Genomic DNA, 13815 nt, shown 5'->3' with positions numbered 1-13815 from the left:
ACAAGGCCAGCGAGGGAGGCCACTATCAACAACAGCTTCGAACCAGGACACAAAGAATAGTAACACACTGGCGATCTACGCATGGAATTCCCGTAGACTACCTACACTGTTTTACAAAGAATACTGTGCCGCGCCGATATTTTTCTCCCCAATAGCCTCTCCGTCCATGATTATGTCTTTCTTCGATCCGACTCAGGCCACAGATTCAACAGCTTCAGGTAGTTCGCAGGGTACCCATGGGCAAAGTCTCAGAATACGTAGAAATGCCCGACGAAATCAAATCGTCATGTTCATGTCTGTACACACCTCGTCCCACCTCCAGCTGCCACGATATGTTCAGGTCATTAACACATTAGTCGACGTCCTCCTCACCAGTCGACTTGCTACCCAAGACCCACTTGGACTTGCCGTGAACATCAGTCTCGTGTTCGAGAGCAATGCGGCTAAGATGGCCAAGGATGTTCTCCATCTGGGTGTCGGCGTGGCTGCGGGTAGTACGGCCGAGGTTATCGATCCACCTCATCTTGACAAGGAGGAAGTACACCATGGCGATGACGATGGTCACACCAATCGAGTAACCCCAGATGACGACGACGGTGACAATGGATGTCTGCGTGCTGTAGTTATCGCGAGTGAGACGATCGACGGGGTCGACGAAGTCAACCTGCTCCGCCTGAGAGCCAGAGAGCCAGCCTGGAAGGTTGTCAGCAATGTCGACTTGAGACTGAATACAGATAGAACTTACCGAAGACACAGAAGAGGGTGGAGATGGCATCGACGACCAAGATAGCGCCAACCAACTTGTAAGATGGCCACGTCTCACCACCACGGGTGACGAAGATGAGCCAGTTCTCAACCAGCGAGACTTGAAGGAAGAGCATGAGCTGGACGTTACCGAAGTTCTGAACAAGACCACCGTTGGGCATGTAAAAAGTACCGCGCATAACCCAGGTTGACAGGGCAAGGAGGATACCGAGGACAACCGAGATGAACCAGATCTTGGGCAGCTGCCACTCGACGGGTCGCTGTTCGTAGTGAGCGTTGTCGTAAGCCACGGCAATGGTGGCTAGATCAGCGAACAAGGCCAAGAAGACGATCAGGTCGGTGCGGATGGTCTCGTTGAGGATACACATCGAAGTAACCAAGTACAGCTCCAAGTGCAAGCACAGAGCGATACGGTACTGGACGTAGGCCTTCATACGCTGGAAAATTTGGCGAGCGACCTTGATGGCATCGACGATGGTGGACAGACCAGGGGCAAGGAAGACGATATCGGACGCAGCTTGAGCAGCCTCGGTGGCACCCTCGACGGCGATACCGCAGTCAGATTTCTTCAGAGATGGCGCGTCGTTGACACCGTCGCCAGTCATGGCTGTCAAGTGACCACGCTGTTGGAGCATCTCGACGACCTGGTACTTGTGCTCAGGGAAGACTTCGGCGAAACCATCCGCCTTCTCAACGAGATCATACTGCGTAGTACCGCTGACACCGCCAGAGATGAGGCGAGTTGAGTTGTAAACCTTCGTACCGAGAGCAAGCAGCTTGCAAGTTTCCTTGGCGATGGCGATGGCGTCACCCGTCAACATCTTCACGGAAAGACCAAGGTTCTGAGCCTCCAGGATGGTGTGTGCGGTGTCCTCACGGGGAGGGTCGAACATGGGAAGCATACCAATGACCTTCCAGGGCTCGTCACCGCGCTTGGAGGCGACACCAAGAGAACGGAAACCACGGCGGGCGAAATCAGCGGCAGTATCCCTGTAGTGCTTGGAGGTGCTCTCGTCGCACTCAGCAATGGACAGAACAGCCTTGGGCGCACCCTTGCAGAAAGCCCATCTCTCGCCCTTGAGCGTGCAAATGGTGGTAATGCGCTTGGAGACAGGGTCGAATGGGGTATATTTCTCGGTCTTCCAGCCTTGCTGAAGGATTTCGCGGGCCTTGGGGTATCGCTTGAGAGTCAAAATGGTGATCTTGTCGATGGGATCGAGAGCCTTCAGGTTGTGGGAAGAAGCGAGAGCAGCAGAGGCCATCATCCAGTTGACGTCCTCGCCCTCAGCGACGTAGGGTTCACGGATGGTCAGCTGGTTGGCGGTCAAAGTACCAGTCTTGTCGGAGCAGAGAACGTCGACACCAGCAAGGGACTCGATAGCAGTAAGCTTTTGAACGATAGCCTTTTGTTGAGCTAGATAGGCAGCACCGACAGCCAGAGTTGTTGTAGTAACGACGGGAAGACCGACGGGGACACCCACGATGAGCAGGATAAGAGCGTAGCTCAGAAGAGTGTTGGAGCTGTCCATAGGAGTGGCAATGTTGATGCCGTGGAAGAAACCGCCAATCCAGGCAACCAGGATGAAGAAGACGACCAAGATCAGGAGCGCAGTACCGATGGAGTCCATGATGGCCTTGAAGTGACCAGAGTCAGTCGCACCTTGGACCAAAGAAGCAGTCTTGCCGACGAAGGAGCCACGGGCAGACTCGGTGACGACAGCGTAACCCTTGCCGCGCTTGCAACCAGTGGTGTAGTAGCAGATGTCGCCCATGTACTTGTCCACAGCCAGAGACTCGCCGGTAATGGCAGACTGGTCAGTAGCGACGATAGAAACACCGATATGCTTCTCCTCGTCGTCATCAGAATCGGTGTGGTTCTTGGAGTGGTAAGCCTCGGGGTCGTTGACCATCTCCTTGTATTCTTCGAAGCCGGCAGGGTTCTCGTAGTCGCAAATCAAGCGACATTCACCAGCGACAACCATACCTTCTTCGAGGAGGAGCTACATATTATGTTAGCCGTGTTTCGTGAGGTCCGGACTTTCGTGACTTACAATATCACCAGGAACAATCTCACGAGCCTTGATCTCTTGCTCAGTACCGTCGCGAACCACGATAGCCTTCATGGCGATGTCACCCTTGAGAGAAGCGACAACGTCGGCGGCTTGCTTTTCCTGATACCAACCGACAATGGCGTTGAGCATGAGGATACCGATAATGACACCGAAATCAATCCAGTCCTGAAGACCAGCAGCAAGGAGAACAGCCAGTTCCATGACTAGATTGCATGTTAGTAAAGTAACCTCTTTGCGAGATTTGATGTTTTTTCTTACCATAAAGAATGGGACCTCTGAAGTAGCCGATGAACTTGATAAACATGTTCTCTTTCTCGGTGGTCAATTCGTTGAAGCCAGTCTTGCGGCGGCGTTCCTCAACCTGAGCGGATGTGAGACCTGCCTTGATGTCGGTATCAAGCCACTCTTCAGGCACCTCATAGAGGTCTCCTTGTCCACCACCAGTGCCTAGGAGGCGCTTGAAGAAAGGCTGCTTCTTGCTCTTGCTGGCATCCGCGGCATCTTGCTCAGAGGCTTGGGAAGGAGCCTTGGAGAAACGGCGGTCGCGGTAGGTGGAGATGTAGCGGATGAGGTTGGCATATTCGCCCTCGTCCTTATCGGGATCCCAGCCGTCAGCGAACGAGATTCTCTCGCGCTTGGGATCGCCGTTCTCAAGATCCTTTTCGTTGGACATGATTGCTGCTGGAGGGGAGAGTCAGTACAAAGAAAGAGAAGGAAAAAGAGAAGACACGAGGGCCTTGTAGTGACTTGGACTGGCGACAAGTACCAAGCTGGAGAAGGAAAGAGGAAGCAGAGCTCTGCGAGTCGACCCCTCTTTAAAGTAAAGTCAGAGCAGCAGATGCGAGGGAAGCTCACCTCGAGCACCAGAGTGGAGGGAACGGGTACGATGGGTATCCACCAGTGATCCGACAAGCCGTGGAGCTGCGATGGGCGCCGATAGCTTGCAGTGTCAGTCCAAGGGCCGGCGGAGACAGCTGTGGTTGGCTGCTTAAGCTTTCCCTAAAGGTGAAGGTCAGCAAGCATGCCGTATGAGCCATTTTGATAAGGACTGACAGTACCTTGCGATGTTTTGTGACAGTGAAAATACACGTCTCAGCCAGGAGGTATAGCTAGACCTGAAGAGGTGAAGAGTGGATAGGGGCCTGGGGCCGCCGACACTCAGGCGAGGGTCGTGGTGGGAAAGTAGCGTGGGTACGGATTAGCAGGGATGGAGGGTCCGGAGGAAGAAGAGGTTGTTGTTGTGTGGTGGCTGAAATTTCCAGCGAGCGCAGGCGAGGAAGGCGAGTGAGCCGCCAGTGATGATCGCTGGCTAAGTCTCCACTCCGTGCGTGGTAACTCCAAAGCTAAACAGACCACCGTAGTCTATTTTAGAGCTAGCCTCACCGGTGAATCTGCTGCAGCTTGCCGGGCCTACAGGGAAGAAAGAAGTAAAAGTGATATAGTGGGGGCACAGGGATGATGAGTGTGCAGATGGTGGTGAGTGTGTGGAAAGTGTTTGTGTCTTTGAGAATTCCAAGGTGTTCGTAGCCGAGTACGTACTTGACGTGGAAAACGGGATGGGGAGGCACAACAGCTGCGCAGACCTCCTCCGAATATATAGGTATTCTGGCCAGCTACCCAAGAACAGGTACTCACTGTTGCCTGCACCTGAGGCTCAACCACAATTACCAAACCTATATCTCAGCATCTGTATCAGAATGCCGAATAGCTTTTCCGTGTGCCGCACCAGGCACTCCTCCAGTCCAGGTCCAGTCTTGCGCTGAGGCTACGCCCAGCTCAGCTTCCCAGCTCTGGATCGCGCCGAAAGCCACTAAACCCGGGGTTTTCCAACTGCCCTCGACGTTGCGCGAACCGCCTCAGCTGCTGGCAAGAAAGATTAAGTCAAATAGAACGAGCAGTAGGAGCCAACAGTGTAGAGCAACACTGTCATCTACACCTCACAGCAGGACAAAAATGGCGAGCAGAAGCATTTGCAACTGTCTCCCACAAGCTCCCACGATTCTCAGGGCGATGACATAGGCGTGTTATTGCGCGAACGGCCACTGGTCGGGCGGAGCCAGCTACCCATGCTAGCGCTTCGCCTGTCAGGATCCTCTCTGATACATGAAATGACCAGGCCCGTCCTTACGCTGCGGGTTACGCCTTACCTCATGTCTATCAACCACTGCTTTGGGTACAGCTGTGTCTGTTATGTTCCGACCAGCACCGGCGGCGCCAGACTATTGCACGGCTATTGCGCGGAATGATGCGTATGCTGTTTGTTGGTCCGTTTCAAGCAGCCTCGCATTCCTGGCCAGCAGATGCTGCAAGCGAGCCACCTACGACGACCTCTCCGTATACTGTGTACGTCGGCGTACCGCTTCTGAATATCTCAAACGTGCCGGCGAGAAGATTCAGCCTGGCGATAGCGTTTGCAGCTCGAACCTTGAACCGGGTCTCACCCATGGCTCGCTGGCTTGTCCGCCCCGAGCGCAAATTGTTGGACCGATATCCGTACAGCCCATGAATTTCATCTCAAAAAAAATTGCATCAAAACAAACAAAGTCCCCACAGAATGAGCGTCGGTTCCTCTTTGGTTACCGCCAAATTGTCTGCTCGGGAATTTTCATCTGCCCTACCGCGGCTAGCCTGCAGCCATCTCGCGCCAAGTCACGTCCTTTGATCAGGTAAACAACCGCCAAATCTGATGGTAATTTTACCGCAGAGCAAAGCAGCAGAATGATAAATGGCACCCTCTGGGGACCCTCTGGGGCGCGACGGCGACGCTGCTTCTGGTGCACAGACTCCATAGAATGGAAAAGCACCATATCCGCAGCCCGGTCTCATAACCATGTCCGGCGGTTAAAGGTCGCCCTAAGTCCTCGCGGCTCCATTATTATTTGAGGCATTTTCCAATTTTCTAGAAGGTGGTCAGGCTAAAGTGCAAATGCGACGTCGAATTCTCGCGCAATGAGCAAAGCCAGTGCCCGAGGCCGTTCGTTCAGTGCCTCGGAGTTCTGTTAAATGTCGCGCGACCGCCTTGTTGTCTCCATACACTGCGTTCCAACGGCCGCAGCACGGTACCGCAATCGGCCTTGTCTGCCACCATTTTGCCTCTGGCGCATTTGCCGTACTGCAGATGTGTCCTGGTCGACTGCAGCTACGTGTCCCAAGAGCCCAAAGGACCGTTTTGGACGTGAGACCTGAGACGGCCAGCGGCGCGCAGCCGATGCGCGATTTACCGCCCTGATTGCTGTCCGTACAAAGGGCCTCATTGCATGCCAATACCCTGTCCTCCCCCAGGGTCTGCTTGGCTCCGCTCCCGCCAATTTGCAGCCAAGGAGCGGGTTGTGGAATATGGCGCTTCACATCGTCTACCCTCGGTCTAGACCAGTGCTGGCAATATTCAGAATTCCCTCACAACTGTGTCACTATCATATTGAACTGCAACACTACGATCGTACAAGTGCTGGGTCCAGGGTTTGCGGGTGTTCGGCTCAATTTACTGATTTGACAATCCTGTGACGCAGAGCCAGCAGATCGCTTGACGTAACCCTTGCACGCTGGGCAGATCTTCTCAGCCCGCATCGTGACAAAATGCTACATTGATTCTGATCGACGGCAGCTCGCTTCTGATGATGATTATCATCCCCAAGGGCAACCTCTCACGCTCACTTCTGGACCGACGAATTGTGGTCCCGATCCATATGAATATGCGAATCCTGTTAAGGGGCTTACCATGTCAAAGGTGCGCAAAGACGTTCTACCAAAGAAAATCAACCTTTGCTAGTCCTACAGCGAGTATGGTGTACCAACGATTTTTTAGCCATCGCATCATAGCTAAGTCCTCCGGAGAGTGCGACCACACTTTGAGATCCAATGCGCCGCATAACACGCAATTCGAGTTCCGAGCGCACGGCAGAAGATAGTGATACCTCTGTCTAACGTCTCAGCGTGCTGAATGAATTCTGCGACGGCTGGTATCCTTTGGCGAACGCGCACCTCGCCTGGCAGCCTCATGCACCGCGCTAAATCTAGTCTCCACGAAAAGTAGGTAGGTCATGTTAACATCACTACGTCCATCGCGTCGAGCTATTAATCAAAAGCAACGTGCCCGTCGGGCATGAACTAAGCTCGTTGATGAGAACACTACGCAGACCCAGTAGCCTAAATGCCGTCTCTGGCGCCGGTGCAGTCTTCCCCATGCGTCGCTGCAGGTCCTTTGCTGACCAACGGTGTGAGCATGTTGGGACGATATTTCCGGTAAGCGATGTATGTGCCTTCAGATCTCCTGCTGTTCACAACGATCGCCCCTCATGCATATGCCTCGACAGCACAGTTGTTGGCAATGTTGGCAGATCTTGGATTTGGAGGCCCGCTCAGCCGACAGCCTGGAGGACCAAGGGTTTTGATTTTCGAAGCCGATGAAGTACGATTATGATGTGGCTGGTTTGTACTAAAGCAACGGGCGCCTGCCCGTCATGAGTCCATGGCTCTTCCAACAGCAAGTTGTAGAAGCGGCAACGGCAACTGCAACTGAACCTTGCACGCGTTGCTCGGACATGGTTCAGGAAACCGCGCTCCTTCCTTCAAGATGAGCATCAAGGATGCAACGTTCGTCGCAACTTGGTCAGGCGCTCCTGCCCTCAACAATTTTTAAACTACAGCTCAACTTTTCAGTCCAGACACAACCATCTCTCTTGCTCACCTTTCTTTTCGCTGACGGCCACCGCTCACTGTCACATTGCCTTCTCTTCAACTACGCTGCAGTATCCTGGTTCACTGATCTTGCCCTGTGCTTCACAGGCACCTCGTCAGTCCCGGACAGACCAGTCCACACCACTTCGTCGCAATGGGGGTGTTCTCGGTCTTCCTACTGCTGGCGGCAACGCTGTGTTTGGCTCAGCAGATGCAGCCCATGAACATGTGCAGCCAAGACAGCACCGCCCCAGCCTGTACCCTCACCTTCACTCCTTGGATGGCCCCGCAGAACGGCCCTACGTCTATCTACTATGACGCCATTCTCACGGAGTATCTCAATGTGAATCTCATCTAATATCTATTAAACCATTACATGCAGACGCTGACGACTCCCAGATCATCGACTGCCGGTACTGCACTATCACCAATGTTGATCACAATCCAACTCCTTCAGTAAGTTACCATGTGTTGCAAGGAGGCTGCGCTAATTCATGTCAGGGTCCATTCACCGAAAAGGCCACTCGTTCCGTCCTCACTGTCACCAGAGCCGGATGTATGCCCGAGACCACTGCCATCACCCGCCGAGACTACAGAGGCTACCAGAACTCTGAGGATTTTGCTCCAGAGACAGCACAAGCACCTACCTTAGCTCCTCGACTTGAGGCCAGCAACCAAGACCACATGGAAACCAATGCTGAACACGTTGATCCTGGCAGCTGGCAGGTCATGCAGGCAATCTATGAATACCAGAAACAGATATTCAGTGGCATGATGTCCGTCACTCTGATCACAAGTGGCCTCGACCTAAACTACTTGTGCCAAAATCTTCAGAATCAGGCAGTCAAGCTTTCCTTAGCAAACCAGGGCCTTTATCCGGATCGAGTTGGCAATGCAGTGTGCTACGCTGAGCAATTTGGAGTCAACTTCAATGGTACCACGACACAAACGTTGCAGCAGCTCGCACTGACAGCCTCCTCTTTCGCCTTTGTCTTCCAATCGGGTTCCATCACGACAGAGAACACTCTTGCCTTGTGCCAATCGCTGAACCTCAATAGTACCTTGTACAGGATGCTCGACATTGACAGCAGTGGTATCAACAACCTTATCTGCAGCGAGGTAGCCAACGGTACCTCAACGAGCACTACGAGCGGCTCTAGCTCTCTCATCAGCTCAGCAACGGTTGCAGTAAGCAGCGGTGCGGTCACATTCACCAGCTGGACAACCAACGGCAGTGTGGTCGTCACCGGTACTGGCGTTGGGTTTTCGTGGACCGGCGGCGCTGCTTCCGCTACCTTCGCCGGTTCCAGCTGGTCCGTGAGTGGCGGTAACATCACCGGCTCTGCAGTCGGAACCGCTGCCTCTGGCTCCTGGTCTTCTGCATGGAGTGCTAATGCAACCGTGACTACTGGAAGCGGTCAAAGCCCGATCGGCTCAATCTCTGGGTCAGCTAGCGCGGGCGCCAACGCCACTGCCTCTGCTGCTGGCAGTGGCGCTTCATGGTCTGGCTCAGCAACCTGGGGTGTATCATCTCCAACCACTTCCACCGCCGGACTTTCTGACTCTGTGTCAGTCCTCGGTACTGGACCTGTACCTACGGCCAGTTGGAATTGGACGAGTACTGCCGTTGCCAATGGTTCCGTCATTGCCTCCGGCACTGCTGGCGCGACTGTCACTCAATCAAGTATCGGCTCCGCTGCAGGGACTGGTTCTGCCGGCTCATGGACTAGCAGCGGTGGCAATGGATCGGTCGTTATCAGCTACAGTGGAGTTGCTTGGACCAGCTGGGTTGTCAGCAGCACTCCGACCGTTGCAATTATTACGGGCACAGCCGCATCCATTGAATGGGGCACTGCAGCTGCATCGGCAACAATCACAGGTTCCGGATATGCTGCCACGTTTACCATCGTCTTAGTCACCAAAACCATCTTCGTCACCGCTACCGCAGTCGCCCAAAGCTGGTCAGCCTATGGTGCGAACACTGCTGGAACTGTTATAGGCACAGGCACATCTGGCACATGGACCATTGGAACGGCCTTCAACACTGTCGCGAACACAGCTACAAACACATCGATCGAGACCGGCACCTTCACAGGATTTGGCAACATATCGACGACGCCGCCTTTTACAACCCGAACGGTGCCCCCAACTGTCTTCGGTAATCACTCAACTTCAGCAGTCACAAACGACAGCGGAATCCCATTCATTCCAGCTAGTGTGACAACGGTAGCCAACATAACCACTCTTACAAATGCAACAGCTACCACCATCACCGCCACCGCCACTGGGTTCTCCAACTTCACAACATCTATTGTAGGCACAGCTGTCACATCGATTTCAGGCAACGCCTCTGCCGTCATCAACGCAACTACGCTTGTTGCGACTGCGAGTTCCAATGTCACCACGACTTTTGTCGGTACGGTCTTGCAGTCCAGCCTTGCTAGCATTGGCACAAGCGTCTTGACTGTCACAAACCCAGAGAATGGGTCGAACGTCACACTGAGCATCAATTCAACACCTCTCACACCTCCCAAGGTCTCATCCTACCCCGCTTGGACAACGAGCACGACGAACGAGCGAGGTCGCTGAGATCACTGATGTAACACCAGGGGAGCATCCATCCCGCAGGAGCATGACCTGCATGACACGATTGAAGCGATGTTGATAGTGTCACCCTTGATATGAACATAGGTCATAGCTGCCGAAGTATTGTTGAACGACTTTATGTTAGAATAGACCACAGGGGAGACAGCTCAGCCGACTGGATGAGATATAGCATAATGTTAATGTCAATACCGTCAGCAATCAATAAGGTATCATAACTAAGCTGCCAGAAACGCTGTCTTATGTCCTTGCAATGCATGGTCATCAATCGTTCCGTATTCAAGTATCAGGATATGCGCCAGACCTGATGCTCTATCAAGACCACCAACCAACTCCGCCTCCTTCCTAGGACCGATGATCATATCTTTCGGGATGCTAATAGAAGCTCTACGTACCATCAACACCCAAATCTGGTGCTAGTCGTCTTGTATTCTCGAGACAACGTTCCAGTTGCTTTCCGCACGCGACGCTGCCATGATTGTACGTCTAGACAGCCATTGCCTGTCTCATGGACCAAGTCCAGCTTGGCTCCCACGGCAGATCCTCAGAACCTGCATTTTCAGGTGTGTGTGTGTGTGTTTGTGAGAGAGAGAGAGAGAGTGAGAGAGAATGCAAAGTCTTTGTTCAGCACTGCACGACTCTGGCGTAGCTACTGCTAGTTCACCTTTGCCAGCATCACAGTGGCAGCACCACACTTCCTCTGGGCTGTCGTTGCACGACGCTTTCGCTGACGCTGCTCGCGCTGCTCCGCACACCGCCATGCTCCATTGTGAAGGCCGAGTGGATCCCTCGCGCGGCCTTCTCGTACAGCTGGTCGATGGCGCCCTGGTCACGGAATGGGTTGGGCGACTTGTCCCAGCCGTGGGGCACGCGTGGGATCAGCTTCGTGTCGACCTGCTTCCCCAGCTGCTCGAGGCGAGAGCTGAAGGTTTGGCCTTCCTTGAGCAGCATGTCCCACTCGCACAGCCAGAGCTGGATGTCGCCAGGTAAGGCGTCGGCGAGCATGTGTGAGGGGGCCAGGCCGGGGGAGGCATACGGGCTGGCGTGGCTCCCGGCCGGGTCTGGAGGCGGTAGGTACGCGTGGTCGAATAGGTCGGTGAAGAGTTTGGGGAGTGTTTTGGGCGGGTTGAGACTGTTGCGAACCTTGGAGGAGCGCGATTGCGTCCAGTCCAGAAGTGGGTACCAGGCTACTATCGTGGTTATGCGTATTGGAGCACCGTCGCGTGTACGCATGAGCATGAGGCTGGTGGTGGATTGCGAGGGGGTCGGCCGTTGGGCGAAGTCGCGGGTCTGGGGTGGAGGATTGAGTGGCGTTTCAGGTTGGTGGGTCGAATGATCGTCTGAATCAGAGATAGGAGAGACCGGGCGATTGTCGTTATCATCATCAAACCCATAATCATGGCCCGGGTCCTCTTCACGATGTGTGCTGACTCGGGATGCGGTCGGTGATGGTGTATCGAATGGGGAATGAAAAGGGCCCCCGTTACTCTGGCCAACTTTGAGGTGACTGTTGTCCTGGGGTGCAAACGGAGGGAGTGGGTGAGACTTTCTGGAGATAGTGGTTTTGATCTTGCGGTGGTACGCAAGGCGAAGAGGAACCGAGAAAACCAGATTGGCTCCCGCGCTGAAACCGCTCAGGGCGATGTTGGTAGGGTCGATATGGAGATCGGCAGCGTGGTCGGAGATGTACAGGATGGCGTCGGCGGAATCATCGACAGCGGTGGGAAAGGGGTGTTCAGGGGCCCGGCGATAGTTGACACTGACGAAGACAGCATTCGTCTCCTTCATAGCAACACGTGCCCAATACCGATCATCTCGAGCGTCGCCGAGAGAGAAGCCTCCACCGTGGAAGTTGACGATGCAAGGGAAACGGTGGCGAGGATCTTGCCGAAGGGTGTTATAGTATTCTGGAGGCAGATAGAAGTGCAGATCGATAGGGATGGTGTCGGTAGGTATTCTGCGCTTGTACGCTGGTCGTGGCGGTCGCGGTCGGGCCATGTCGTGGAAGTGCATGGCGAAGCTCATCATAGCGCGCCAGAAGCGCGCCTGTGTCCGTAGCCATGATCGTGAAGGGACCTTCTCGGCGGAGAGATGATGCGATAGACTGCGAGGTCGCATTGGTAGGTTCTCAAAGAAGTTCTCGGGGGAGTCTATCGTGCTCTCATTTTCAAATTCGGCGACGTTGGTGAAGCTAACAGACGGCGGCTTGAATCCGCTTTGGGACGATGAATCAGATCGATTCTTCAACGTATGGGCATCGGTCGCATGAGAGCCGGTCTTCCTCTGAACAGCAGTGGTGGTAGAAGCATCAACATGCTGCCGGGTCATTGTACTGATATGGTTCGGCGGGAACTTAGCCGGGGATACCGGCTGTGCGTGGCTGCGGGGGCGCAGCGGTGGGACGACTGTTGCAGGTTCTCGGTAGTAAGCAGGTTAGCGGTCGACTATTGGCAAGATGAACGAAGGTCGCCTTAGAAGAGTGGCCTGACAGCTTGAATCCAAGAAGCGCGACAATCGTCTCCAAATAAGTCAGGCAGCACCATGAGGGCTAGAGGTAATGATCCTGCGGCCCTAGAGAGTGCGGCCCAGGGCCTTGTCACTGCCCGCATGCTTTGGGTGACGATCAACGTTCTAGAAGACATTCAAGCCGACTGGGCGCAGAGGCTTAATCTACGAGGAGATACCCGACATGCTAGTACTCTCAATCTGGGCTCCCTGGAACAGTCGGCCAGTGCGAGTGCTACCTATTGCGAGTCTCCTATGGTTTTCTGTGCACGACTAGGTCATACCCACATCCAATACTTTGAAAGAAACCAGCATCTAGGTAAGAAACGAGCTTTGAGTGTAGAGAAGTTGCCTGGCTTTCGGACGTCGACTAATGCCCGAGCATATCGTTGACAAGGCTTGTAGATCGATATTATTTGACCGAAACTGTGCGGAATGGCTGGTTGATCGTAAGGCCCTGCTCCAGAACCCTCCCACGGGGCCGGTGAGGGAGCAATTCCAACGATCTTGGCTTCCCCCGTGCTTTAATTACTGCAGACCATGAAGGGTTTATTCCTTATTGTGCTTGCCGCGATACGATATATCTAGGACGATATTATCTCGGCCTTACCACGAAGGGCACGCGACCTGCAGTCAAGCTCCCGAGTAGCTTACACACGGTATGCCTCAGAGGCGGTCTTGGACGCCTGCAACACCTAGGACGGTAGCAGTAAACGCGCTACGATGCTGACTGATCACTTATAAGTGTCCCTGCACAGGATGCCGGAAAGAAGTCGAGGAAGGGAAAAGCCATGAAGTCCCGCGATTGGACGGAAGAGCATCTCAGCTCGATGACCAATAATAGGCAATGCGCACAGTGGTGGGGCAGCTGGTACCCCTCTGACGAGCTTGCCAGTATCCCACCCTGCTTTCGATCATCTTGAACAAGCAATGATCCCAGGGCTGCTAGTTGGCAGAAGCGCTTGGCTGGAAGACAAAGAGTTACGTCTCAGTGTTCGTTAAATATGAGAATACACATCGCGGAAACAAGCATGGTGAAGGGACAGCGAGGAGCAGTGACTGCTTATACCAGTTGTGGTATGGGTAGCTGATGCGGCATCTTATTCATCACATGCCTAGTCCAAACCCAATGCCACCCGAGCTGATTCAGGTTCGCTATTCCAGCAAAGCGGAATCAGCCTGGCGGTTTCGC

The 13815-nt window shown here is 53.9% G+C and overlaps 3 protein-coding genes across 3 annotated transcripts; 1 reads left to right on the top strand and 2 right to left on the bottom strand.

Moving 5' to 3' along the window:
- Window positions 1–352: 352 nt before the first annotated feature.
- HMPREF1541_08222 (plasma-membrane proton-efflux P-type ATPase) lies at window positions 353–3510 on the bottom strand (the record flags this gene model as incomplete). Its single annotated transcript, XM_008722542.1, has 4 exons — window positions 353–693; window positions 746–2765; window positions 2817–3040; window positions 3096–3510. The coding sequence occupies 4 exons, from the start codon at window positions 3508–3510 to the stop codon at window positions 353–355; spliced, it is 3000 nt and encodes a 999-aa protein (XP_008720764.1).
- A 4158-nt stretch (window positions 3511–7668) lies between these two features.
- HMPREF1541_08221 (uncharacterized protein) lies at window positions 7669–10103 on the top strand (the record flags this gene model as incomplete). Its single annotated transcript, XM_008722541.1, has 3 exons — window positions 7669–7857; window positions 7914–7970; window positions 8016–10103. 3 exons carry the CDS (start codon window positions 7669–7671, stop codon window positions 10101–10103), a joined length of 2334 nt encoding a protein of 777 aa, XP_008720763.1.
- Window positions 10104–10793: 690 nt separating this feature from the next.
- HMPREF1541_08220 (uncharacterized protein) lies at window positions 10794–12446 on the bottom strand (the record flags this gene model as incomplete). Its single annotated transcript, XM_008722540.1, has 1 exon — window positions 10794–12446. One exon carries the CDS (start codon window positions 12444–12446, stop codon window positions 10794–10796), a length of 1653 nt encoding a protein of 550 aa, XP_008720762.1.
- Window positions 12447–13815: the final 1369 nt, after the last annotated feature.

This window comes from Cyphellophora europaea (genome assembly GCF_000365145.1).
Source record: "Cyphellophora europaea CBS 101466 unplaced genomic scaffold supercont1.8, whole genome shotgun sequence".
In the NCBI taxonomy this organism is placed as follows: domain Eukaryota; kingdom Fungi; phylum Ascomycota; class Eurotiomycetes; order Chaetothyriales; family Cyphellophoraceae; genus Cyphellophora; species Cyphellophora europaea.
Note: the sequence above shows the minus strand (reverse complement) of the source record. Positions and strands in the feature narration are given on the sequence as shown.